General features: G+C 36.9%; 1 protein-coding gene across 10 annotated transcripts in view; it reads left to right on the forward strand.

Moving 5' to 3' along the window:
• GULP1 (GULP PTB domain containing engulfment adaptor 1) overlaps positions 1 to 15433 on the forward strand; it is a 263779-nt gene extending 248346 nt beyond the window's left edge. For 4 of the 10 annotated variants that reach the window (XM_047720545.1, XM_047720547.1, XM_047720546.1 and 1 more), the window contains 3 exons: positions 4927 to 5065; positions 8344 to 8438; positions 14516 to 15433. In XM_047720545.1, coding sequence (XP_047576501.1) covers positions 4927 to 5065; positions 8344 to 8438; positions 14516 to 14587 — 306 coding nt within the window. In that variant the 3' untranslated portion in view covers positions 14588 to 15433. Of the gene's footprint in view, positions 1 to 3094; positions 3320 to 4926; positions 5066 to 8343; positions 8439 to 10219; positions 10231 to 14515 lie in introns of all 10 variants that reach the window. The other 6 variants (XM_047720540.1, XM_047720542.1, XM_047720541.1 and 3 more) reach the window with 3 other exon arrangements.
• The last annotated feature ends 9370 nt before the right edge of the window (positions 15434 to 24803 follow it).

The following is a 24803-nucleotide window of genomic DNA, read 5'->3' on the forward strand; positions in this document are numbered from 1 at the left end:
GCTCAGTCTCACAACCCTGAGAGCATGACCTGAGCTGAAATTAAGAGTTGGATGCTCAGCGACTGAGCCCCCCAGGTGCCCCTGGGCACTCGTTACTAACAGGCCTTAAGAACCTTACCATGTGTGTGTAAGTCACGTGTAACGTCCCTGAGAATGGGATCAGATCTTGTGCACCGTCATAAAGACCAAAGGACTTGGAAGTATGAGCATAAAGGACCAAACAGTGGTGCCATGAATTTCTGTAGGAGAGTCCAAAAATTTTTGTTTTTAGCCATCTGTTAAAATACTGACAGAAGACACAAAAATATCAAGCTGTCTTCATCTAAACTATGTATTTAATTTCTTAAAAAAATAAATATCCTCAACCAGTTAAAAATGGCAGTTTAAAAAGTTTAAAAAGACTAGTCCCTGACCCCCTAAACTTAGAAACACCACTCGAAATGCTTAACAGATGTGATATTTAATTCCTTGACTTGAATCATTTCTCAGTTAGGAATCACGAACTCAGACATCAGTAGAGCCCAGGCTGAGATGTAAGTATGTAATCTTGTGTGGTGGTGGGCATTGGCGGGAGAGCCCACACCCAGCAGAAAAGGCACAGCAGTAACTGTCGGTCATTCGCATGCAAGTCTGTGGACCCACTTTCTAGATTTTGTAACTTTTCAAGAAAAGCTCCAGATTTTAATGTGCAGTGTCTTAACATTACCCACAAGCAGCCGATGATTCAGTGTATCAAAGATCCTTGTGACCCGAGCAACACGTGTCCATTAACCAAATCGGCTGCAGCTCTCTGTAGATACCCGAGCTCCACCATTCTGGAGTAGTTAAAAACTTGATTATTTTCATGTTACACACATTCCTCATCTTTATAAGTTCATGTTCCCAGAGTAAGTAGAAGGCATAGTATTAGCACTGTCCTAAAATACTAGAGCACTTAGAAGTTGGTTATTTTAGCCTTCAGTTTGATTTGAGGCATCTGGGTAAGATTTTTTTGGCTAATACAAGTCATAGAGTAATACAGAGCACTTTCATTTATGTTATAAACCAGATGATTTGATACCAAGGACAAATATCACTTAATATCATATGATGCTTCACTCACTATAAACAGTCTTATCAATTTAGAGCTTAAGTTTAAAAGTTGCTGTAGTATAAATTAGGCAATATATATACCTTGTCATTTTATTATATGTCTAGTATTTTGATGTGTTAGAGCTTTTAGAAAATATTTCTTTTCGATAAAGTTTAGAAAAAATTTTGTGCACAAGGAGCTTACAGTTCTCACTTAAAATTAAGTAAGAGGTAGCCACCAATCACAGAATTATACAGTAAACTGCATAGACTATAAAATAGATTTTGAAATTAGATATATACATGCGTACATGTGTACATATCTGCATACAGATCCCTGTGGAGGGCAATGGAGGAGACAGTAATTATATGTCTGTATATGCATATTGATAGAGTGGTCAGTTACACAACTCAGACCAACAGATTTTGCTTCCACATTGAGCCCTTCCCTCAACTTAAATCTCTCACTTTGCATTGCCTTATTCTCCCCTCAGCTTTGAGAACTGTGTGAAGACGTGACTCAGCTTAGAAACTTCCTTCAGATTTGTGGGTTCTCCTATCATTTTGGTTATAACTTTTCACTGTGAGGTTATCAAAAGCCATATTTGTGTTGGCTGCCTCAAAATCCTATTAGTGTTAAAAATCTCTGAAGTGTGACCTGTGGTTGAGAAGTCCAGCTCCAGGCCAATTCCAGAAGCTTCACCTGGCGAGCCTCCCCAGGGGAAATGCCCTCCCCATACCAGGTACAGTACCTGCCTTGGAGGAGTTGCGGTCAAGGACTCAGCCCCTGGACCCTCGGCCAGCTGTGCTCTTCCACATAACATGTCTGCATCCCTAGCCCTGGTGCCTATATTTGGAGGCCTCCTTTTTGGGGGCCCTTGGCCATGACCTTTTTAAAATGCCTCTGTCAAGGCCATCTTATGAGGGCCTTGAAGACTCACTCTTTTCTCCACTCTGATTCGGTGTTCAGTGCTTTTCTGCCCCTTGCCCTTTCTCTTTTCTCTCCCCCCGACTTGTCCCCTCCCCTCAGCAGACACAATGCCTTGCTTCTGCACTGATACTTCTAACCTTCACCCAGTGCCATTTCTGGGGGAAAAAGGACATTGATGAAGCCAGTACCTTCTTTCTGGCCTCTTGCTTTTACCATAGCAGAAAGTGAGTAAAGGCTGAGCTACTGCTTTCATTTTGACTTGATTTAACCGACCGCTCCGACAGCTCAACTCTTACTCTCAGCTGTTGACAGCAGCTGTCCGTACTGTAACTAATAACTTACGCGAGTCATCCAGACACTGACGTGCAGACCCAGAATAGTGAACCGCTTACTGATTCTGGAGTCACTTATTATTTCATTTATTTGAGATGCTTGACAACCCCCTCTGCACATCCCTGAGAAGTCCACCATTTGGAAATCACAACCTACAGAAAGGTCGTGACGATTGGAGTCAGATTATTTTAAATTTAGGCTCTGCTTCTTACCTCATAGAGGAATAAATCACAAAGAATCTATGGGCTTTGATTCCTATATCTTTATTATAATAAGGATGTAACATTACTAATATAAATATCTCAAAAAAATGTTTTGAACGTTAAATCTAAAATGATTGTTGTAACCTTTTCCAAAATTCTACAAAGTCATTACTTTTTATTAGACTTTACTCCTACTTTAATGACTGTTTTTTCTTATTATTATGATTCCCTTTCCCATGTCATTACCCAGAAGGTCTCAATGAAATAACTCAAGCTTCACTCTTCTTCTCAAGTCCTAATGATGCAACCTTTTATTTCAATATCTAAAAATATAATATTTCAGTGAAAAATGGTCAAATTAAACATTCTAGATTCTAAGGAGCATTGCAATAGGAAAATACACTCAAATGATTTTTAAAATTTTAGTGAAATTATTCTGAAATTATTCTTTTCACATAATATCACTTTACCAATAAATTTTCATATATATTTTTTTCCTTTTTCCTCCATGTCTTCTCTCTTCTCCTTAGTGTATTTCTCTGTCATTCCTTTACAGCTGCTGCACAAAATGTCTGATCATGAGCAACATGGGTTTCAGAGATGCTCACCTTCTTTCTGGCGTAGTAGTGATGATTCATCTTCCTGTCTAAATAGTTCTTCCATTACTGTCACTCCTGTCAACTCGCCTGATTCCAGACTGTCATTGGGACTGTTAATACCACCACCTTCTAAATGTGGCCTTCCCAAGCCAATCAGTGAGAACAGCATCCCAAGACCTCATGTAATTTGCTAAGCAAAAAATTCTTTTTTATTATCCCATGTAATTTTTTTAAAACTTTACTAAAATGTGCCATTTATATCATAATGAAAAACATTAGGTATGTCTTGAATCCATGTGATGGGACCTGGTGACTTTGTGTGCCATGTTTGCTTCCTTTGTTACCTGAGAGAGTTTCAAGTAGAGAGTGGTGATGGTGTACAAATCCCCAGAAAGGTGAATTAGGATAGGTCACTTCAAAGGACCCCAAATATGGCAGCTAGGAAATTAGATCATCGGTGATGTTGGTAAAAGCAGTTTTAGTGGCATTTGGCACAAAAAGAGCAAAGTTTTGATTGATATGAGTTAGTACCTCTTCCAAGGAAGTTAGCCTTGATGGAAAGAGTAAGAGATGCGAGGTTAGAGGGGTAAGACATTTTTGGTTGGCTTGTTTTGTTTTCAAGAACAGTCAAGACTTGAGTATCTTTATATCCTGAGAAAGAAGAGAGAGAGGGAAGCCAAGGCAGATAGAGGGATGGGTTGATCAGGAAAACAATATCCCTGGTTTGGAGGAAGTAGTTGAGGGATAAAATTCCCTCAAAGTCTTTAGACAGTATTCATGACTGATAAAGTGAGCGTGTTGTTAAAGAAAGGGAGATGACACCACTTTTCCTGCATGAAAAGTGTACCAACAGTGCTATTAGCTGAATAATAACTCTGTCACTCGTCACACACAGTCAGCCTTATTTTTCTTCCATTACTTCCATTATCTGTGAATGAGAAAAATAAATGTATTCTGAAAAGTCTAATTTTACTGTGAAACACATGAGATCATCTCTGTTCATGTTCTTTGAGAACAAGCAAGTTTTTTCTTACTACTCCTCTCCAAAATGGGAATTCTCTTTCTTTTCTAGATTGTGTGTGTGCAAGTGTATATTTTTCCCCAAATGACAATAAAAGTGATGATTCATTCCTGTGTTACATCTGGGTCCAGACTGACCCAGATAACTTAATGATTTTGGTGGTATATTTAGTGATTATTGACTTATTTCACAAGGTGGATATTTAATCATAGAAAACTGAATGAACTCTTACCCAGGAATAAAAGGCACTGCAGTGAATACAATAGTTGGCTGTCATTGTAATTATAAATACAAATTAACTTATACTCTGCAAAATTTTTAAGTTGCTATCAATTGCATTTGAATGGTCATAGTTTAAAAAGTACATTACTTCTGTTCAGTTATTTCTGTTTCCAACTTACGGAAAATGTATTACTGAAATCATGTTTTTATAAGTTTCTATTATTTTTAATTCTCTGATACAAATGGCAGTTGTTTCTAGATAGATAAAAAAGTCCAATATCTTTTATATCTGTCTGGAATAGCATTTTCACCATTTTTGCCATCATCTTTAAGGGCATTGTCGCAGAAATTTTCTGTTGCTTTCTTGCAACGGACATTTGGTGTGACTGGTTAAATCATATAGAATTGCCAGCGTTTGATCTAGAAAATGGCAAGTTCATATGATTCAATTGTTGTTTATACATGTTCTCTATGCGTATGAAATATTTAACATTATAGCGTGTCTTCCTGAAACACTGCCGTAATTCACATTATTTTCATTTGCAGGCGGGCACCAGGACACCCAAGTCCCCCTCCACTGACATCTTCGACATGGTACCGTTTTCTCCGGTATCACATGTGTCTTCAACCCCTACTCGCAACGGCACGCAGCCGCCGCCAGTCCCCAGCAGAGCTACTGAGATCAGTAAGCTTTCTAAACAAATCAATATTCTTAGCTATATTTGTGTACATTTTAGATGTTTCATTGACACTTTATGGAAAATTACATATCTTAGGTTCACTCAAAGTGTTAATTACCAAAGAATTATATTTCATTGCGCCAGATCAGCTAATCATATTTAACTTTATAATTCAGAGTATCTACTGATGACATCACTTAGCATTTGAAACTGTTTTATGAAAAATGATATTTTGGTATAGGGTTATTAATTTCAATACAAAGCATTTAATCATATTTTATTTTATTTTGGTTATGCTTTTAAATGTTTTAATGGTTAAAGACAACTTGGTGGTAATTATTTTAATATTTTGACATGCTTAGTAGAGCTCAGTTTAAATTTTTCATTATCATTTAAAAAACAATAAATTTTTTGTTATCATAGAGTATATGAATATTCTTAAATGTATAAAGATATGAATTCCATGACTTGTTTATTAATCCCATGGAAGTGTTCTCTCTGGATATCTGTAATACTATGCACACCATCGCTTCTCTGCTTTACCTTCTGCACATTTGGAAGGACCATAAGACTCTCTTCCTGATGAATTAGAAAACATCCAACAGATGCTCATTTTCAATGTCATGATTGTATTTTGATCTGTGCCCCATCACAGAAACGTAAAGAATAGCTCCGATGGCTGTGCTCAGTCATTACGTCCAAAGGGAAACTGAAGAAAAGAGAGTTTTACATACTATGCTTTATTGCGTTCTTTCTGGTTCACATTAAGAGGTTTTTGATATAACTCTGAAGTTATAGCTTGGGCTTAAAATATGTCAGGGTCTTTATTTGTTTCCTTCTGTGGAACTTACCAAAATATCTTACATGTGTTAGATCTTCAGTAAATTTTACAGAATTAATTTGTAAATGCAAAGTAGTAACATTAGAAACTTTAAAAATCAGTTTACAAAAATATGTCTGTACTTTTACATAAATTGAAATATATATTTAAATTCCTGTGAATATATTTTCTGCCAATGCAAATATTTTTTTAGGAAATAATCTATAATATATATGCCATAGTGTATTTTTAGCAAATGTTTCCCATATCCTGATACAATATCCTGATGCAATGGGGCATTTCTTTGTCTTTATGAGTGTCCCACATCTCTTGCTTTACTGTTTTTTAATTCCTTGGACGACCACCGGTTTACTTATTCATTATTTAGTCCAAAGGGCATTTGTATAGCGTGTGTGCTAGAGCTGGGTTACAATCTGGAATTTGAAATATAAATTATAGAGATGTACTACAAAAGAGGATTTTAATCCAAGTCAAAATACAAATTGAGAAGAGCGAATAGTTTCAAAAATATTTAGAAGGAATAGTATTATCAGGATGGTGATTGAGAGTTCATGATCAATTATGATTCAGGATTTTATACTGAATGTTGTTAACAGGGAAAACTGGAAGTAGAAAAGATGAAAAATGCATTCTGTATTAGAATTGGTAAATCTGATACGCCTTTGGAAAATCTGGGCAAAGATGCTCCAGTGGTTTTAAGGAATTTTTTAATGAGAAACTGAAGTAACACCTTGCTGTATTTTTAAATATCTAATGATCCTGAGTGCCAAAATTTAACAAAGGTAATGAAAGATATGGATGGATAGATAGGTAGATGGATAGGATTCTAGATGCCCCTATACCATATCTATCTTCATAGCAAATGCTATAGGAAAAATGGTACAGACAGACTTGCTTGATACTGAATTGCCACAAACCCTTTTAGTTTATAAAAAACCACGCTCTCTGTGAAGCCTTGTAAAGCAAAGCACCATGAGCCGAGACACGCCCGGAATGAAAATCTCTGTTCCTATCAGCTCTACTTCCTTTTCATTACTTCCTTTCTTTCTATTTGTATATTTATTTATTTATTTATTTCATTACTTCATTTCTTTTCACAAACATCTATCGTTTGTACAACATTGTTGGTCAGGCTTGTGGTACGGTGGAAACCCAGGCACTCTTCCAAAGGAAAGTTCCTTTGTTCTCCAAGTTCTGATTCATTGCCCAAGCCACATGAGACTGAGGAAAATAACAACAGTAATAACAACACTCATACCCATCTGCAATACCTAGTCATAATTATATATGATATTTTTATATAAGGTGACAACAAATTCCCACTTGTTTAGGACAGTTCTGGTTTATACATTTTGTCCTGGTGTAACTGTTGGTACCATTTCTTTTAGAATTAAAAGTGTCTTTATTTGGATGATAAAGTATATGTCCCTCTTATTTATACAATACTTACCAGCACTAGGAACTTAAAAAAATTTTTACTTATTCATGAATTTGGAAAAAGAACAGTTATGACTAAAAAGGCAAGAGTGTTTTATAATGAGGCTCAGAGATTAGAGGACATGGTAAAACTCAAGGAACATAAATATTACCTCTTACATAGCATTGACATTTGAGGATATAGTATTTCTTAATATATTATAAATTCTCACACACCTATATAATTTTTTAAAAATTATCTTTAAAATAAAAAATCTTTCTCAGAAGAAAGGAATTTCCTAATTTTTAAATTTTTAAATAATAGGCCATAGTTTTATCAATTACAAACATTGATTTTAACTTTGATACTTCTTTAGTATCTTAACCAAAAAATGAATACTTGAGAATATATGTTACAGAGAGCTTTTTGATATTCCATTATTGCTATTTTTAAGAAGAAATTTGTTTCTGGGATAGGAGACGTTTTTAAAGGACCTGTCCCATTGTGTTTATTTAGGAAGGTGATACAGTTTCTTAGTACATGAGACAATGTGCCTTAAATTTTCTCTGAGTAAAGGTGGGGTGAAGTTAAGGATCTGTGGGCGGGACAGTCGGCCTCAGTCCCTCCTGTCGCTCCCTGCCCATCGCGGTAGGAGGCCCCGGGACGTGGACTGGGGACGTCTCAGTGAGTAACGCGCTCACTGTGGAAAATTTAAATTGCTTCAGAAAAAGTGCAGGCATCGTAATGTGGTCATTTCAGATAACCGGGGAGTTTGACACGGAGAAGTCTTCAAGACGCAGAAACCTGTCCGGATAACCATGGCTCGAAACCGGACGGTTCTGAATATGGTCACGAAATGCATCTTTGCTGCTTTGCTGCTGTTGGACTAGTCTGAGCCCGGGAAAGGCCCGCGTGGGGACTGTGCGGGGTCGGCCCGTCGCGCGTCCTGCTTCGGGACCCGCCCTCGCCCCAGCTGCGTCCCCGGGCCACTCACGGTCACTCACTGAACTGTTCTCTGCTTTCAGAACGGGACCTGTTTGGAGCGGAACCTTTTGACCCGTTTAACTGTGGCGCGGGGGATTTCCCTCCAGATATTCAGTCAAAACTGGACGAGATGCAGGTGACTATTCTCCCAGATGGGCCCGCGAGTGGTTTCTTTGTCTTTAATCTGGGACGCAGGAAATGCCATGTACCAAAACCGCCCTTTCCTTACTTGAACTTACTTGAAACAATTGCTTTGAAAATAGGAATATACATTTAGTCCTAAAAGTATTCCTACGCATGCTAAGGATGGTTTTTCATTGTGTTTTGTGTTTAGTAGTGTGATTTACAATGGCAATAAGTTCGTTCTTTTATTACACAAGATAACATGGATTCTAATGGTTCATTACTTTGAAATCCAAAAATTACAGGGCAGCTGTCCTAGGTTTACAAGGTTTCGTCTCAGTTTTACCAGTTATGGAGTTCAAATTGGGAGTGGGTAGATGAAGGGCGATCTCTGTGAGAGTGGATCGGTGTCTTTGAAGACAGGCGCCGTAGCCGTGGTTCGTTACCCATGGACTCTGTTCGGGAGAGGGGGCACCAGTGACACCTTCAGGAGTGTCATCCGCTTGTGTCTTCACTTCTCTCTCCCTCTTCTGTTTTTCAATCTTACTTGAAAATAAGTTTGAAGATACTGGTTTTAAAAGCTTTTTCAGTGGGCCATGATCAATAAGTCGTCTTAAAAGCACCAGAAAAAAACCTCTTTATATTTGCCCTTTACATGTTGGTGAAATTATTAGATCCTATTTTTATCAAAAAGACTATTTATATGGCAGAATGTAGGCAAAGACCCATTATAGGAAGCTGATTGAGAAGAAGCAGTGGGGAGAAGGAGTCATTCCTGTTTATTAGGTGGTTCATTCTCTGTGCTCCATTTCCTGGACGAAACAAGTAAAGGTGATTTCTGACTTTCTAACACTGGTGAGACACCCCTTCCTAGAAAGATAATATAAATACCCTTCCCTTCATTTTGGACCACGGCTATGACGCAGTTGTCTTCTTTTCTAGGTATTATGTGAATTTCCTTATTGTTCTGGTTATTATAATGCGTGCATCTTAAGTGTTGAGTAACATATGCCTTAAGATTTCAAAGAATATGTTAAAACAGCATTTCTCAAGTTGGGTGATGGATAATTTTCTTTTACATGAAAAAGTTATTTTAAATCCTTTATATTGACTTAAATTGTAACATTTCTTAAATATTTACCAGAAAAGTTATAACTTATCCTCACAGCTTCTATTCAACTATTAATTCAAAAATTATAAGTTAAATAAAAGCAAAATTACAATACCTACTAAAATTCAAATTAAGAGCTTCAGCAGGATGGGTGATGTCAAACTTCTGTTGATTTCAGCGGGTACCCGGTTTGTTGGTACAATTTTTTCCCTCTTTTTCTGTATTCAGATACTACAAAACTTCCACTCAGATAGTGCATGAATATTTAGCAAGAATACTTTATTTATTTCACATGAAATCAATCCCTTTTCCTTTTTCATTAGTTTTACCAATTAGGTTTGTGCTACTTGGGACTAATGCTTTTATAAGAACAAACAGAAACATGGGCACCGATCTGGTGCCGTTTGTCCTCAAGCATTATGCAGATCACTAAGAGTACTTTTCTATTAATGTTTTTTTTAGTTTTCACAAGACTGAAAACATTTCGATAGATTTTTAAAAGTAAATCTACATCTGCAGATTTTTGTAGGAACTAACTTTGAGAGATGCTATTATGGAATGATTTAGTGATGTGTTAGTTAAATAATGTTAAGCTGTGGTATTTTTGCTTCTGTTTTTGTTTTTGCCACTTCTAATATTTTCTTAATGTCTTTTTTATTCTTTTCTGCTTTCATGGTGGGTAGCGCCAGAGATGGTTGGTATATTATTTTCATAATAATTTTAAACAACTTACAACTTCGTAAAGCTAAAACCTTAATATTTGCATGCTTTACTTAATAAATATTCAAATAGCAGTTTCATATGGATGTTTCTGATTGTTGTGTGTAAAGAGGTTTTATAACCCGTATTTTAAAGTTGTTTTTTTCAGTGGTGTAGTCTCTATTGCATTGTGCACCTCATTGCTTGTCTGATTTTGTTTTTCTTTGTTTTGTTTTTAGTTCAAGATTTACTTGCAAGGTCACTTTAACTAAAGTAAAATAATATTTTCTTCATCTAAAGTCCGTGACCACTTTTGTTATTAATCTTGTTAGCCTAATTAAGCTAATGCACATATTTGGCTACTATGTTTATCTTTGTATACAATGTAAAAACAGTTACAGTACAGTGGGTTGTAGGAGTAATATTGAGTTAATGAGCCTAATGAGATATTTGGGTTTTCTCTTTCACTTAGAGGAAGTTATAAAAGTATCTTGTGCGTGTCAGGATTTAATCAGAAATATGAAGTCGTATTTTATTATAAACTGTTAGAAAATTAAATATTTATTTGAAATCAATAATGTGGTTATTTAATTTGACATAATTTAAACTTCCTGGTACATGTCACTGACAGGCAAGTCAGCAAAGTAGTATTGACAGCCCAGAAGTATACCTTCTAAGTTATAATAATTTAATACATCTAAAAAGGAGCATGGCAAGAAGGATGAAAGAATTTTGTTTAAAGGGGTGTTAAGTCAGCTCGTTACTACTTTGGTAGAAGATCAGTGCACAGTTGTAACTTAAAACAAATATCCAAGCAAATTTCAGAAAGAGTAGTCAGTTTAAAATGTTTGAAATACAATTGAATATTTATCAGACTTTTGAATGGGGAAGAAGTTTCTATAAGGAAAAGAAAAGTATGTAGTTTTATAGCATCTGTAGTTTTTTGTAATTTTTTCCTTTTCTCTTTAACAATATATAAATATATCACATATACATAATTAAGTAGACAAGTAATTAGAAAACTTAACAATAAGATAAATAAAAAAACAGCAGCTCACAAAAGAGCACAAGTTGCTAACATGCATGTTCAATCTAACCAAATGTTAGATGGACATGTTCAATCTAACCAAAGGAAATCTACAAATTAAATACAAAAGAACTAGAAATGCTATTTTAATCAAGCAAAATAAACATTTTATTTTTAAAAATTTTTTATTTATTTTACTTATTTATTTTATTTTCTTCCCCAGTGCAAGTGAAAGTGTGATGAGATAAGTCCTCTAACTCACTGCTGGGCTAGGGTCAGTTCATAGCATCCCTATGGAGAGTAATTATTAGTAAAACTTGCCTTTTTTTTGAGATCAGAAACTCTAATGCGATCTATTCAGAGAAGAAAATGGCTATAAATGGGGAAAATTTCTATGGGAAAAAGGTTCTAATTAACTTTATTCATAATTATAAAATACTCAAAACAGTTAAATCACATTAAAAATAATAGATTGGTGGCTGCCAGAGGGAGGAGAAGTAAAGAGTATATTAAGAGGCACAAACTTCCAGTTACAAAGTAAATAAATCACAGGGATGAAAAGTATAGGGAATATAGTCAATGATATTAGGATAACTTTTTATGGTGACAGGTGGTAACTACACTTACTGTGGGGACATACCATAATGTATATAAATATTGAGTCACTATGTTATACACCCAAAACTAATATAATATTGTGTATCAACTATACTTGAATTTTTTAAAAATTAATAGATTATGTAATCATTAAATTAGTTTTATGGGGACCCAATAGGGAATGTTTGTTCCATTAAGTTTTAAAAAGAATATAGAAAATTATATATATGTGATACATTAAAATACATAAGAAATTTATATATAATATATGGTTTTTATATTAATAAAATTGTTGGAAAAAAAACCTAGAGATAGAAAAAAAGGAGACTCAAAGGACATACCTCAACATGTGAACATTCTTCCAGAAGACTGACTTTTCCTTCCTTGACACGCTTTTCTCCCTATTTCAAAATAAGGCAGTGCAATGGGGCAACATATTTCATTAAAAAAGCATATTATTAGTACTTTGTTAACAATAAAGTTATCTTTTGCATGATACTAGGTTACAATACTTTCTTTCACTATGTAAGTTAAAGAAGGCTTCATTTTCATCCAGAGTTTTGAAATTCAAGATGCGGAAACCTAAGAAAGATTCACTGATCATCAAGTCATGATTTACTAAATAAGAGCTAGGAGCAAAGGTTAGAAACTGTGTGGGAAATTTTATCTTAGGAGTAAAGAAAACAAAAGAGAGAGAGAATATTATGTGTCTATTAATACGGATCATTAAATTAGTCAAAGGGGACTCCAAAGGGATCCTTATAAAATCACTATGGAGGAAAAAAAAAATCACTATGGAGATATTCTTGTAAATTTTTTACATATTTTTTATTGTTGAAATAGTGACCGATCCCTATTTCACTATGATTGCTATTCTGCCATGGAAACACAAACCACAAGGATAGTGCTTTCAGTTGAAATGATTGTGGTTTCATTTCAGAATGAGCTGAGAAACATTTTTAAACACCGTATCAAAGCTTTCCAAGTCAATATATATCCTATCTACCGTGCCAGAAGATGACCTAGTACACAGATCCTCACATATCCAAATAAAAGTTATACAAAACCGTTAATTTGCAGTATCTTTCGCTCTAAGCGTTGACTGCTGTAAGTACTTGACAGCTGTTTAAAATAATATGCGTAGATATGACAAAGTATTTCTTCTGGTGATAAGAACAGGCTTTAAAAAGTAAAGGTAAGTACTCTTCTCCTCAACCGGCTCTAATTTGTATTCTAAGCTCTGGGAAGGAGTTCTGAACAGCCTTTGCGGTGGGGCATGGCCCGGGAGGGGGGGGGTCTTCCCGCTACAGGCCGCCGAGCGCTTTGACAGCAAAGCGGACGTGGCTTCCAGCGTCCTAGTCTGCCCCTGTCCGCGCTGGCTTCCAGCGTCCTAGTCTGCCCCGTCCGCGCTGGCTTCCAGCGTCCTAGTCTGCCCCGTCCGCGCTGGCTTCCAGCGTCCTAGTCTGCCCTGTCCGCGCTGGCTTCCAGCGTCCTAGTCTGCCCTGTCCGCGCTGGCTTCCAGCGTCCTAGTCTGCCCTGTCCGCGCTGGCTTCCAGCGTCCTAGTCTGCCCCTGTCCCGCTGGCCTCCAGCGTCCTAGTCTGCCCTGTCCGCGCTGGCTTCCAGCGTCCTAGTCTGCCCCTGTCCCGCTGGCCTCCAGCGTCCTAGTCTGCCCTGCCCGCGCGCGCCGCCGGGGCTTGGTGATAAGGACGTTCGATGCCTGTTGCAAACCGGAGTGACTTGCGGGAAGGCAAAGGGATTCGCAACTGGCTAGCACGGAGTAGGTACAGTCGAGCGGGGTAGAATGCAAGGGACGGAGGACCGTCGCCTGCTCTCGGAGGGACATTTTACTTCGGGCAGGAGTGGGCTGTTCACTCTTCGCTCGCGCGTACCGGGTCCCCTGGCGGCCTCACCGCACACGACCTCCGGGACACAACTTCAGTTCCTGTCAGTGAGAGAGACGGTTAGTGTGGATGGAGGAGCCACAGTGCTTCTCCACGAGACCCCGCGTGTGGCCCCCAGTTGCCCCGAGGCCGCGGGCGGGCTTTGGTCTCTGCACACTGGCTCGCCTGCCTTCGGGGCGCGGGGCGGGGGGCTCAGCCCACGGCCCCAAGCGACAGCGGCCGGTAGGGGAGCGTCCTCCGTGGCCAAGTGCTCGCAGGTTGTGTGTTGCCCTCGGGAGGCGGCTTCAGGGTGACTGTGAGGAGCTTCCCCAGGCCCGAGGCAGGGCTGGCCCGGAGGAGAAGCGGGGACCCTCGGGCTTTCGAACCGTTCGTCACATCGGAGGTCTGGCTGTCTTCCGTGCACGTACCTGCAATTAGCCCTGAAAGGCAGGAGAGGACATTTAAACCACCGTAGAACGGCAGAGTAGACTTCACTGAAAAGGGAACATTTAGGTCTTAAAACCACGTCATTCCCTATCTTTCTGTCTTTTTTGTCTTTTGGGCATGCTAACCTCATCCATTCGTATTTAAAATGCCTGAGACACACATAGAAAAATTGGACAAGCCAGGATTTGCCGGATGAGTTCTCAGCTGATGAGAGCATGGAGGTTTCAACTACCGTTCGGTCTTCTTATTTTATGAATATTGTCATTGTTATCATCTTTATTACTGTCACGAGCATTTCTTATTTTAATGATTTTACTCTGTTTTACAGGAGGGGTTCAAAATGGGACTAACTCTTGAAGGCACAGTATTTTGTCTCGACCCATTAGACAGCAGGTGCTGATGTGAAGAACAAGAGGTCCAGATTTGGGTTAAGTTTGTTTTACATGCATAGAGATCACTCCTAAATACCTTGTCACAGGTGGTGTCTGCGTGCCAATATGTGTTTGAAGATCTCCACTTTTTGCAAATTACTTTAGTAGAATGTGTTCCACTATGGATCTATGACGTTTATTTTAAAAATAAGTCACTGTAAAGTAAATCATACTTTCATGTTCCTTTCTGTTTCTCTTGTCGATGAATTTAGAATCAAAGAACAAATTATCCAAATATCTGCCTTGTGTCTGAGTTCTGAATAATTAGCATCTTGAAATCTGTGTTCATTTTCCAGGCTGCTACTTTATTATTCACCCCAAAAGCCATACCTTGATAATCCCTTTCAGTCTTGAGGAGATATACCAATGCTAAACTTAGTATATCTGTATTCAGACCAATAAGCATGTTACCATGCATCAGACAGGTGTTATTTTATGTATTAAATGTTGTTCATATCATCGGCAACACGTAAACTTTGAGTATAATACCGCCAGGTCATTTTTAGCAGGTAAAATAGCAAAAACATAATTTCCAATAATAATTAAGCCAAATAATTATTTATTAGTAAAAGCAAAGTAATAATGTTAGCTATTACAGTCAGTCATACTCTAAATCTTTTATTTATTTCCTAAGTAAGGATAATGGTAAAAGCCAAAAATTTGCTCATTACAAATACACTTAAGATTTAATTTCTAATGAGATACGTTACATTGCTAAACATCTAAACATCATCTGATCTAATATTTTCTAAAAAAAAAAAAAATGGAATGTCAGTTGTCTGCAGTTGCAAAATCTATTACCCACATTTACTTTACCAAATATATTTTTTCTCACTGAATATTATTCTCATATTTTCTTCTTTGATAAATATTTTCTCACCAAATTTTATTTTGTGATGCCCCATTAGTTTTGATACTTTCAAATCTCTAACAATTATTCTTTATGAATCACCAGTATTATTTAGCAACTTTAATTCGTATTTGTTTTTATTGAAGTCAGAATTTCAGTTTTTACAAAAATCAAGTGGCTTCTCAGTTTGGGTTAACATGAACAATGAAATTTTCTTTCATAATGTGCCGATGAACTCCGACCTTTTAAAATGTTAATTTTCTATACCTTTGCCCATTATGTAACATATTTTAATTCGTATTCAGTGCAAGAAGGATTTATGGTTAAAATTTATAATTTGGTTCATTGCATCATAAGAAAAATAGATTAAATTAATAAAATGTGAGCCTAGATTAGGGATATATCTCAAAAATAGATTTTTTTCTTTTATTCCTGGGAATTTTTGTCAAGTGCTAAGAGTACATATTCACTAGGAAAAGAAATCATAAGATGCTTATGCAATGTTGTAGTTGTATGTATCTTCATAACGTTCTATGGTGGACATAAGCCTTCTGACTTGTTTCTGTATCGGCTAAGTTGTACCTTAGTTAGAGGTTAGCATCTGTTTCATAAAGAAGAATCTTTATAATTTTGTTTGTCATAGAGTATTTTGGAATTTGTATAATGAGGACGTTTAGAAGCCATATCAGTGGCTTTTTTTAACAGATAGAATTTGTATTTTTATTGTACTTTAAAAGCTTTATGTAATAGGTATATATTTAGTGGCCATTTATTACCAATGGTAACACCATAGAGTACTAAGATGGTATTTGCACACTTAAGATATGTTACCTTGCCATTTTTAATGGTAGTCAGTTCTGCTGCTGGCATGACTAAATAGTACACAATTGGTTATTAACTAGGAACGTTCATTTCTCCAGTGCATTTTTATGAAGATCCAGTTGAAAATTGTATTTCTATGTAAACTCAATGGTATGTTTGATTTTGCTGAGAATAAATGATTTTAAATAAATAATTGTATATTTACTCGTTAAATAATCTCTGGTTAAGTTAGAAACATTCTGAAGCTAATTACATGACAAAGTTTCTAGGTCATCTAGTGAGGCCTAAAAGTGGAAGGAAGGAAGAAAGGGAGGAAGAGAAGGAAAAGAATGAATGAACTTTACTTTTAACTTCATTTCTTACAGCCCACACACATTTTAGCTTTATAAGCAAGTATCATTCGGTTATGAAACAGTGACCTCAATTCTGCTGGGGAGAGACGTCATAATTTGGTTCCTTTCACTAGAACTGTCTGGTGCAATAACTATGTTATACAAACATCTCTTTTCAAAATTGACAGCCTTTTCAGCCTAGTAATAATAGAAAGGGTTTCTTGGTAGATAGTCTTTATGAGGTGGACTTGATAATAAGATTTGAGCTGTGGCTTACTGGAATATCATGAAGTCTTGAAAATTTGAAAACAAAATATTATTGAAGATACACAGGACTCACGTGTACATTCTTTGCACACCAATGAACAACTCATCAACCCAGTCAGTAAAGCTCATTTATTACTCACTTTATGTGATAACATATCATATGTGGGTTAGAGAACATCTAGTAACTGACTAGATTTAAGTTTGCTTACTTAATTAACAGTTAAATTGAAGATGACCAGGTTCCTGCCTTCAGTTAGCTCAGTGTCATAAAGGAAAAGGAAGGCACTGTATGAATTGATAGGTGAAAACCAGTATGTTCTAAAGTACCGTGTGAATCAAAAACTTCCCAGAAGACATTTATATTTAATTATGTTTAAATGTGGGTACCTAGTACTGGCTAGTGTCCACAGTGTTGGATATCCGCTGTGAGACTATCAGACAGTCCAATGGCAATAATTTTTTCTTCTTATTTCTTTTATTTGGGATCTGAATTTTTTCAAAAAATTTTGGTCACATTATGGGAATTTATTTTTCAGATAGAATTTCTGATAGATTTTGCATTGTTGCATTTCTGAATTATTTTTTTACTCTTTTTGATGTTACTTAACTGTGAAAAAAATTAGCTGTTAATATTTTTCTGTTCCAATGTTTCCACATATATATAGTTCCAAATTCAATATTTATTCATGATTTTGGATTTCAACCTCTGTTAAACTAGTTGGGGAATCTTGGACTCAATTTTGACAACTAATCTCAGACTCCACCTAAACTACACCCTTTCTAAGTGGCTAGCACCCTGCTGAGACGGGCGTGCCTCGTATCCTGCTCAGATCCCCGCGTCTCCTGCACGAAGAGCCTACCTTGTGTGGTCTCCTTCCTAGATGAGCTCAGATAAATTCTTCAAGAACCTCCCCCTTCAGTGTCCATCTCATAAATGGGACAAAATCTTAATTCTTCAATACTTGTTCCATATCTTTTTTTTTTTTTTTTAAGATTTTACTTATTTATTTGACAGAGAGAGAGAGCACAAGTGGGGTGGAAGAGGAAGAAGCCAGCCTCACTGCTGAGCAGGGAGCCCTCCTTGTCCCATGTCTTGATCTGCTGTTAAGGACGAAATGTAACCCACTTCTAGAAACCCCTCATATAAAACTTATTTTCTCTGGTTTCATCCAAAGTGGATTTCCTTACTCTAATAAGGAGACCACCTAAAATAACTTACGGTCTTCTAAGTCCTTGCTTTCAAATAAATTTTTATGAAATATGGATATTATTTAAATAGCAGAAGACATTAAGCTTCTCTGAATTCATTTCATTCCGTTTCCGTTCATGGGTTCTAAGACACAGTACTTCCTGAACCGCACTTAAATAATATGAAAAACATGGCATACTTAAGTTGAGTTTAAAGTCTCATTTCAAATTTTTCTGACATTACATGATAAATGGAAATAGTGGAATTTCTATATCATTAACATTGGGTTTCATGTCAGTTAATAGTACCACCATTGGGGGCGCCTGGGTGGCTCAGTGGGTTAAACCCTCTGCCTTCGGCTCAGGTCATGATCCCAGAGTCCTGGGATGGAGCCCCACATTGGGCTCTCTGCTCCACAGGGAGCCTGCTTCCCTTCCTCTCTCTCTCTGACTGCCTCTCTGCCTACTTGTGATCTCTGTCTGTCAAATAAGTAAATAAAATCTTAAAAAAAAAAAAAATAGTACCACCATTGGGGCGCCTGGGTGGCTCCGTCAGTGGGTTAAGCATCTGCCTTCGGCTCAGGTCATGATCCCCGGGTCTTGAGATCCAACCCTCATCGGGCTCCCTGCCCTAGGGGAAGCCTGCTTCTCCCTCACCCACCCTCCCACTGCTTGTGTTCCCTGTCTTGCTGTGTCTCTTTCTGTCAAATAAATAAAAATCTTAAAAAAAATAGTACCACCATAACTATATGACAAAAAATTTGGAAAAATTTACTTTATTTCCCTTACCCGCATTTTTGGCATTTGTTCAGATGCATAGTCAACATGCATTGAGTCAAACTTTTCCAGTTTACATGCAAGTCTATCTATAGGCAAGTTGGACTATGCAGTAAGGCTTTTAAGCAGTGCTGTTTTCATTAAAGAAAACCTGGTTAAAATCTGTAGGAGTTACCTTCTTAAAAGGATTCTTCAGTACCCAGTGGGCCTAATTAAGTAATTTATTAGAGGACATTCCAATATCCCGTAGCATTTTCTTGATAATTTGTCCTTTATTGAATTATTAATAGATTTTGCAAAAATATATAAAATACTGTCTTGGAAAATCTTTTAAAAATATTTTAATAAAGTTTTTTTTTAAAACTTCTCTATTTATTCTCCAAAAGTCTTAAGAAAAGTTTGCTTTGACATTTTTATATCCTTCGGTGCCAAGCACAACATTTTGTCCATAATCATTCAGTAAAGAATGCTTCTTTAGCAACATGCTTCTTGCTAATGATGTGAGCTAAAACTTCTTAAGCTCTCCGGGAGAGAAAAGAACCACATGCCTTCCAAGTAAACGTTAGAAGATAATACTTTGTTCTCTCTGATGAAAACTTTACTATGATTTTAACTTTCATCTCACTGCAGCAATAATTTGCTGAATAAAGATCTTGACCGATCTACAACCACTATAGAATCATAGACCAAGGAAATCTGGCCCAACCGAGTGAGGGAAAACCAATGATTACAGAGTTTTCAAAGAGGCTGTGAAGATTTAACGATGAACATTCTATAACTGAGAGACGCTCCTTATACTGAAGGGAATGGAGAACTGTATTTGCTGAGTGTGTATGTTAACTCCTACTGTACCTTTCCTTGAATCCCATAATGTTGTCACATAGTTTTCGTTGGTTTTAAATATTTTTAAGCTCATTTATTTGTCCTTAATTTTTATTGTCCTCTTACTTCAAATGACATTTCACAAGAACATGTTGGGGCCCTTCCCAGTTGACTACTCCCTCCTCTCTGTCTGGCCAGGCTGCTATGTTCTAGTCTGTTCCAAAGGTCACTTGTTCCAGTTGAAATAGTTGTCTGGATAGCCTGGAAATAATCCAGAGACTGGTTCTTGCCTGCAAAGAAAGCAAAGAAAGATGTTTGTTTCTTGGCTACATTTTGAAAGGAAAAAATAAAAGAATTTTATGACTCATCTAATAGCTGAAAAAAATATAACTCTGGGACAAATTTAAAATTATTATTTTTCAATGCTTTGTATCATTTTGCCTTTTTATCTAATTCTTAAAATCAATTTACGATTAAAATCATTAAATAATTGGTATTAGGGGGCGCCTGGGTGGCTCAGTGGGTTGGGCCGCTGCCTTTGGCTCAGGTCATGATCGAGTCCCGCATCGGGCTCTCTGCTCAGCAGGAAGCCTGCTTCCCTCTCTCTCTCTCTCTGCCTGCCTCTCCGTCTACTTGTGATCTCTCTCTGTCAAATAAATAAATAAAATCTTAAAAAAAAAAAAGTAATTGGTATTAGGTAGCTAAATGTATATAAGAAGTGCATGCTGGGAAATTTTGGCAAAGGTTCAGCAAAAACTGAGTTCTGCTACAGACAAACGCAGACTCACTCATGCTTCATTTAGCAATTCAGTTCTTCATTGATTTTATTCTTGGTATCTGCTCTAATTGAAAAAAGAAAAAGCAGCTAGGGTTGTGCCAGACAATACAGGGAACGGGAGGAGACAGGTGATGAAGGGAGAGTCCTCGGAGATGTCAGCGAACCCACACTTGGCCAAGTGGCTGCACACAGATACTTGACCTGTTCATTCTTCAGATAGTTTGGACCCTTTGTGGGCTCAAAAGTGATTCATATGATGCATTTATGCAACAGGCTGTTTCTGCAGTGATTCCTCCCTGTCGTTCTCTGGTAATGCCTGTAGTTTTCATCTTTTTGACATAAAAGGAACTAAAGGAAAATACCTGAAAATAAGCTGGCCAATTGTTCCATCATGTGGCAGTTAGACTAACAAGTATTGCTTAGAATCACTTGAGTTCGGTCCTAAACCATAGCTTATTTGGATGTTTAACTGGTTTTCAATTAGATTACTTAAACCGTCCGCTCTAGAGCATCTCAGACTGATGCGGAGGGAAGCCCTGGACTAGGATTTTAAACTTCCTACTTTGATGCTGTACTTAGGGTTATAGCTCTGATCTGAGCTTTGACTTTGGGAGAGTCCTGTAATGGGGTTCTTGAAGTTCATGGACATTAGCTATTCTTGGCATAAAAAAGGAACAAAGTCCTCCAAACTAACCAAAAAATGCCACAGAAACCACATATTTCATTTTTTATTTGCATACCAGTTGAAGTAAATATTCAGTCAATGTTTCCTAGGTAAATAGTGCATCTGGCTGTCAACAGTCTCGTAGAAGGGGACAGCAGAGGCCACAAAAGTGTCCCAACCTTTGTATGTGTTTATAATCTCAAAATTTGTATACAAAATAATCTCAAAATTTGTATACAAAATTGTATACAAAAAACTTCCTAATAAAGCTGGATGCAAGGCAAAAGCGTGATTCTAAGATTCTCTCCTTTCTCAACCTTTCCTACTCTTAGGGACACAGATCGCAGCGCATAGTTACTCTGGAGAAATGGGCCTATGATTCTCTTCAAAAATATTAATGGCTTGTCAAATTTTCAGGATAACTTCGAGATAGATGATGCATGTCTCAAAGGAATTTGGGGACTCTCCTCTTTCCAAGTAAACACTAGACTTTGAAAACGCCAGCAAAGAAATGCTGAAATGTATAAGATAGTACAATATTGAAATATCAAAACACACGTATTCTTAAATATGTTTGCATGAAGAGAAACATTTAAATTCACAGCGAATTTGTTATTCCTCTGGATTTTATAGGAACCTGCTTGTATGTGCTTGGGTTTTATAACAAAGCTTTGTATGTGAGAATGTGAGTTTCAGAATACTTTCTTGAAATATATTCAAATAAAACTTGCCTTTAACATATGCGCTATACTCTTTTATGTAGCTTTTTGGTGAAGTTGTTGCTGTTGTTTTCCTGTACCTAGAAAGAAAAGAATATGTAGAAAATGTAAAAATCCCCAGCAGGCCTGTTACATCTTCCAAGGCAGCCGTTGTATTTCTCCTCTCTCCGCACCTTCCGGAAGCCTTAATCACGGAGCGGAAATGAGAGACAACAGCTGTCCTTCAAAACCACAGGGGGCTCGAGGATTTGTCCCTGCTGTGCAAATTGATCGAATCTGTACAAACCTTTGGGAGATACTCTAGTGAAAACTCTAAAGCAGGACCTCCTTCTTAGCAAACAGTTGATTTTTTTTTTTTTTTCAGAAGGAAGCAATCAAGAAAGTCTATCTGACCAAATAAAATTAACTAGAACGCTCGTAGACATAAAACAAAGTCCACGAGACCGTGGAAAGCGCATGAGTCATATGACCTAGTTGAGCTTATTTAGAACACACGCACACGTACAAAACCTCGAGATTTCGTCAAAACCAGACTGTTTGCCACACTGTTCCCCAACTAAAAATTAGAAGGTCAAAGCAAAATTAGACAAACATGTCCCCAAAAGCAATGCACGAAAATTGCCCGGCAACTAACAAAACGAAATACATGGAAACATGTCCTATCATCGTGAATTTTCCATGTTCAAGTGTTTCTCCTCTCACATAATATTTAACATTAAATTGCATGTAACACCACTCATCTTTCTCTCCAACAACTATGAGGAAATTCACGAAAGCTAGTTCAGTTTTTGGATGTCAAATGAGACAATGGAACTAGGATTTAAAGGACACAGAACTATTTTGGAATGTGCTTGCTCTCAAGAAAGGCCAAGCAAGATTAAAATAAATGCATTAATTGATTATTGTTCTTCAGGAGAATGAGCAATTTCAAGCAGAGAGAAACTTCTGTTTCAAAAGGTCAGCTGGGATGGTATTTAAGAGGAAAACTGAAGTCACATTTTTAATACTTTAGACAGCTGCTTTATGTTCAGAGGCCTCTCTGAGGAGGTCCTTCTGTGCTGACTGCAGTCTGTTCTCCGGGGTGGATGCAGACTAGAAGGAAAAAAAAAAAAAGTCGTTGTCCTTCACTGATCCTTTCATGGCCGTAACTGCACGGATTCTGAAGGAAGCAGTGAAATCTCTGCACCAGGTTTGATCTTCCCCCTCTGCTTCCTTTCCAGCAAGAGATACATATCCGCATAGACATACCAAACTGAAGTCTCTAGAAATGTGATCCTGAATTTGGTTTAAGGCAATTGTTAAAGTAGTTGGGGGTATTCAATGAAAATTTTGGAGCTGTTTTAGAGACATATTTCTTTTTCTTTCATTTCCTAAAGGCTAAAACATCAAAAGAAAAATGGTTATAAATAATGAATATATATTGGCAAGAATCATGTATACTTATGCCTGCCAAAATGTCAAGATTACTGATACAAATTGTGGTATGTCTATGTGGCCAGAAAGATTATTGTAAGATGCACAGTCTTTTCCATCCAGCACTCATCACAGAGTATTTTTTGGTATATGTGAAACCACAAGTTCATCAGTGGGAACTTACTTGTATGGAAATACTGTAGTCAAACCACTAATCATGGCAGCCAGATTTCCCAGAATAAAGCAGTTGCTTTAGAAATTATGCCAACTACGTGGGTTAAAAATACGGTTTCAAAAATTGCAGATCAGCATAATATGGAGAAGTTATGAGCAAACTGCAGAAGTGTGGTTCTAAAGCAAACAGTGTTGAATGGCAACTTCATAATGACTTTTATTTTTCTTAGATACAGTGTCTTAAACAAAGAACAGTCACAACCCCTATCTGTTATACCTTCAGTCAAGTTGGGGCTTGCATCTAAATAGCTCTGTTCTGCCTAAATGAGTTTGACTCACAAAATATTTTCCTATAGAATGCAGGCCACCATGTTAACATTTTTTTCTCATTCAAAGTACATAATTATTCAGATTTTTTTAAGTTATTTTTGGCTACCTCACACTTCATACTAGTTGTGAATTAATAGGAATTAGAGCCAAGGCAATTATAAGTATAAAACAATGTGATTTCCATTAATATTCCACTATTCCAGACAGACTCAGGATGAGGCAGACAGGCCCACTATGGCTAAGCTTTCGTAGGAACTTCAAATTTCGAGGGAAAAAAAAAAAAACACCAAATACGGAAGAATACTATGAAGCTGTATACATTGATAAAACATGCTCATTGTTAGGTCAAGAGTTTGTAAAACAAATTCACAAAATGAGTTTCTCTTTCTTAATTGTCATGTACCTTTCCTAATCCTGCATAATGCCAATATGTTCTACAGAATATTTTCTAAATTAGTTAGCCCATATAAATGATGCTCTCTTGATCCTCTATAATTTAGCTCTCTACGTGACACTGTTGAGAGAAACTTTATCCAGTATCTTCCACTGGGTTAGTTCTGTGATGAGAGGATCAGTCACTGTCAACTGCTCTAACCTAGGGTTCTCACAGTGCACGTGAGATGCTGTGAGCAATTTGTAGAAACTCCTGACTCCTCTTGTTATAATTCTATTCTGATAGATGATAAAGCATCACAAAATAAGTGGGTTGAATGCTATAAATGCCACAAGTTGTAGATATTCTGCTATTGAAATACACATTCAAATATCAAATCGTGATATACTTTTGGATTGTGTAGTAATGTATTTTTAATTTTTTGGACTTATTGATACCATGTCTTAAAGAATATTAGTTGCAACTTGGGTTCTAATTTCTTTTTATAGAAAAAATTACATTCAAGCATCAAGATAACATTAATGGTGTGTTCATTGTCCCAAAATACCTGATGTTGAAGGGTTCTGAAGCGGACTTTGACTTGGTTAATGACTCACAGGAAAAAAAACTGTGTAAAAAGCTAGAGATTTGGTTATTTGTGATGATATCTGCATCT

This window comes from Lutra lutra, chromosome 3 (assembly GCF_902655055.1).
Source record: "Lutra lutra chromosome 3, mLutLut1.2, whole genome shotgun sequence".
NCBI classification, from domain to species: Eukaryota; Metazoa; Chordata; class Mammalia; order Carnivora; family Mustelidae; genus Lutra; species Lutra lutra.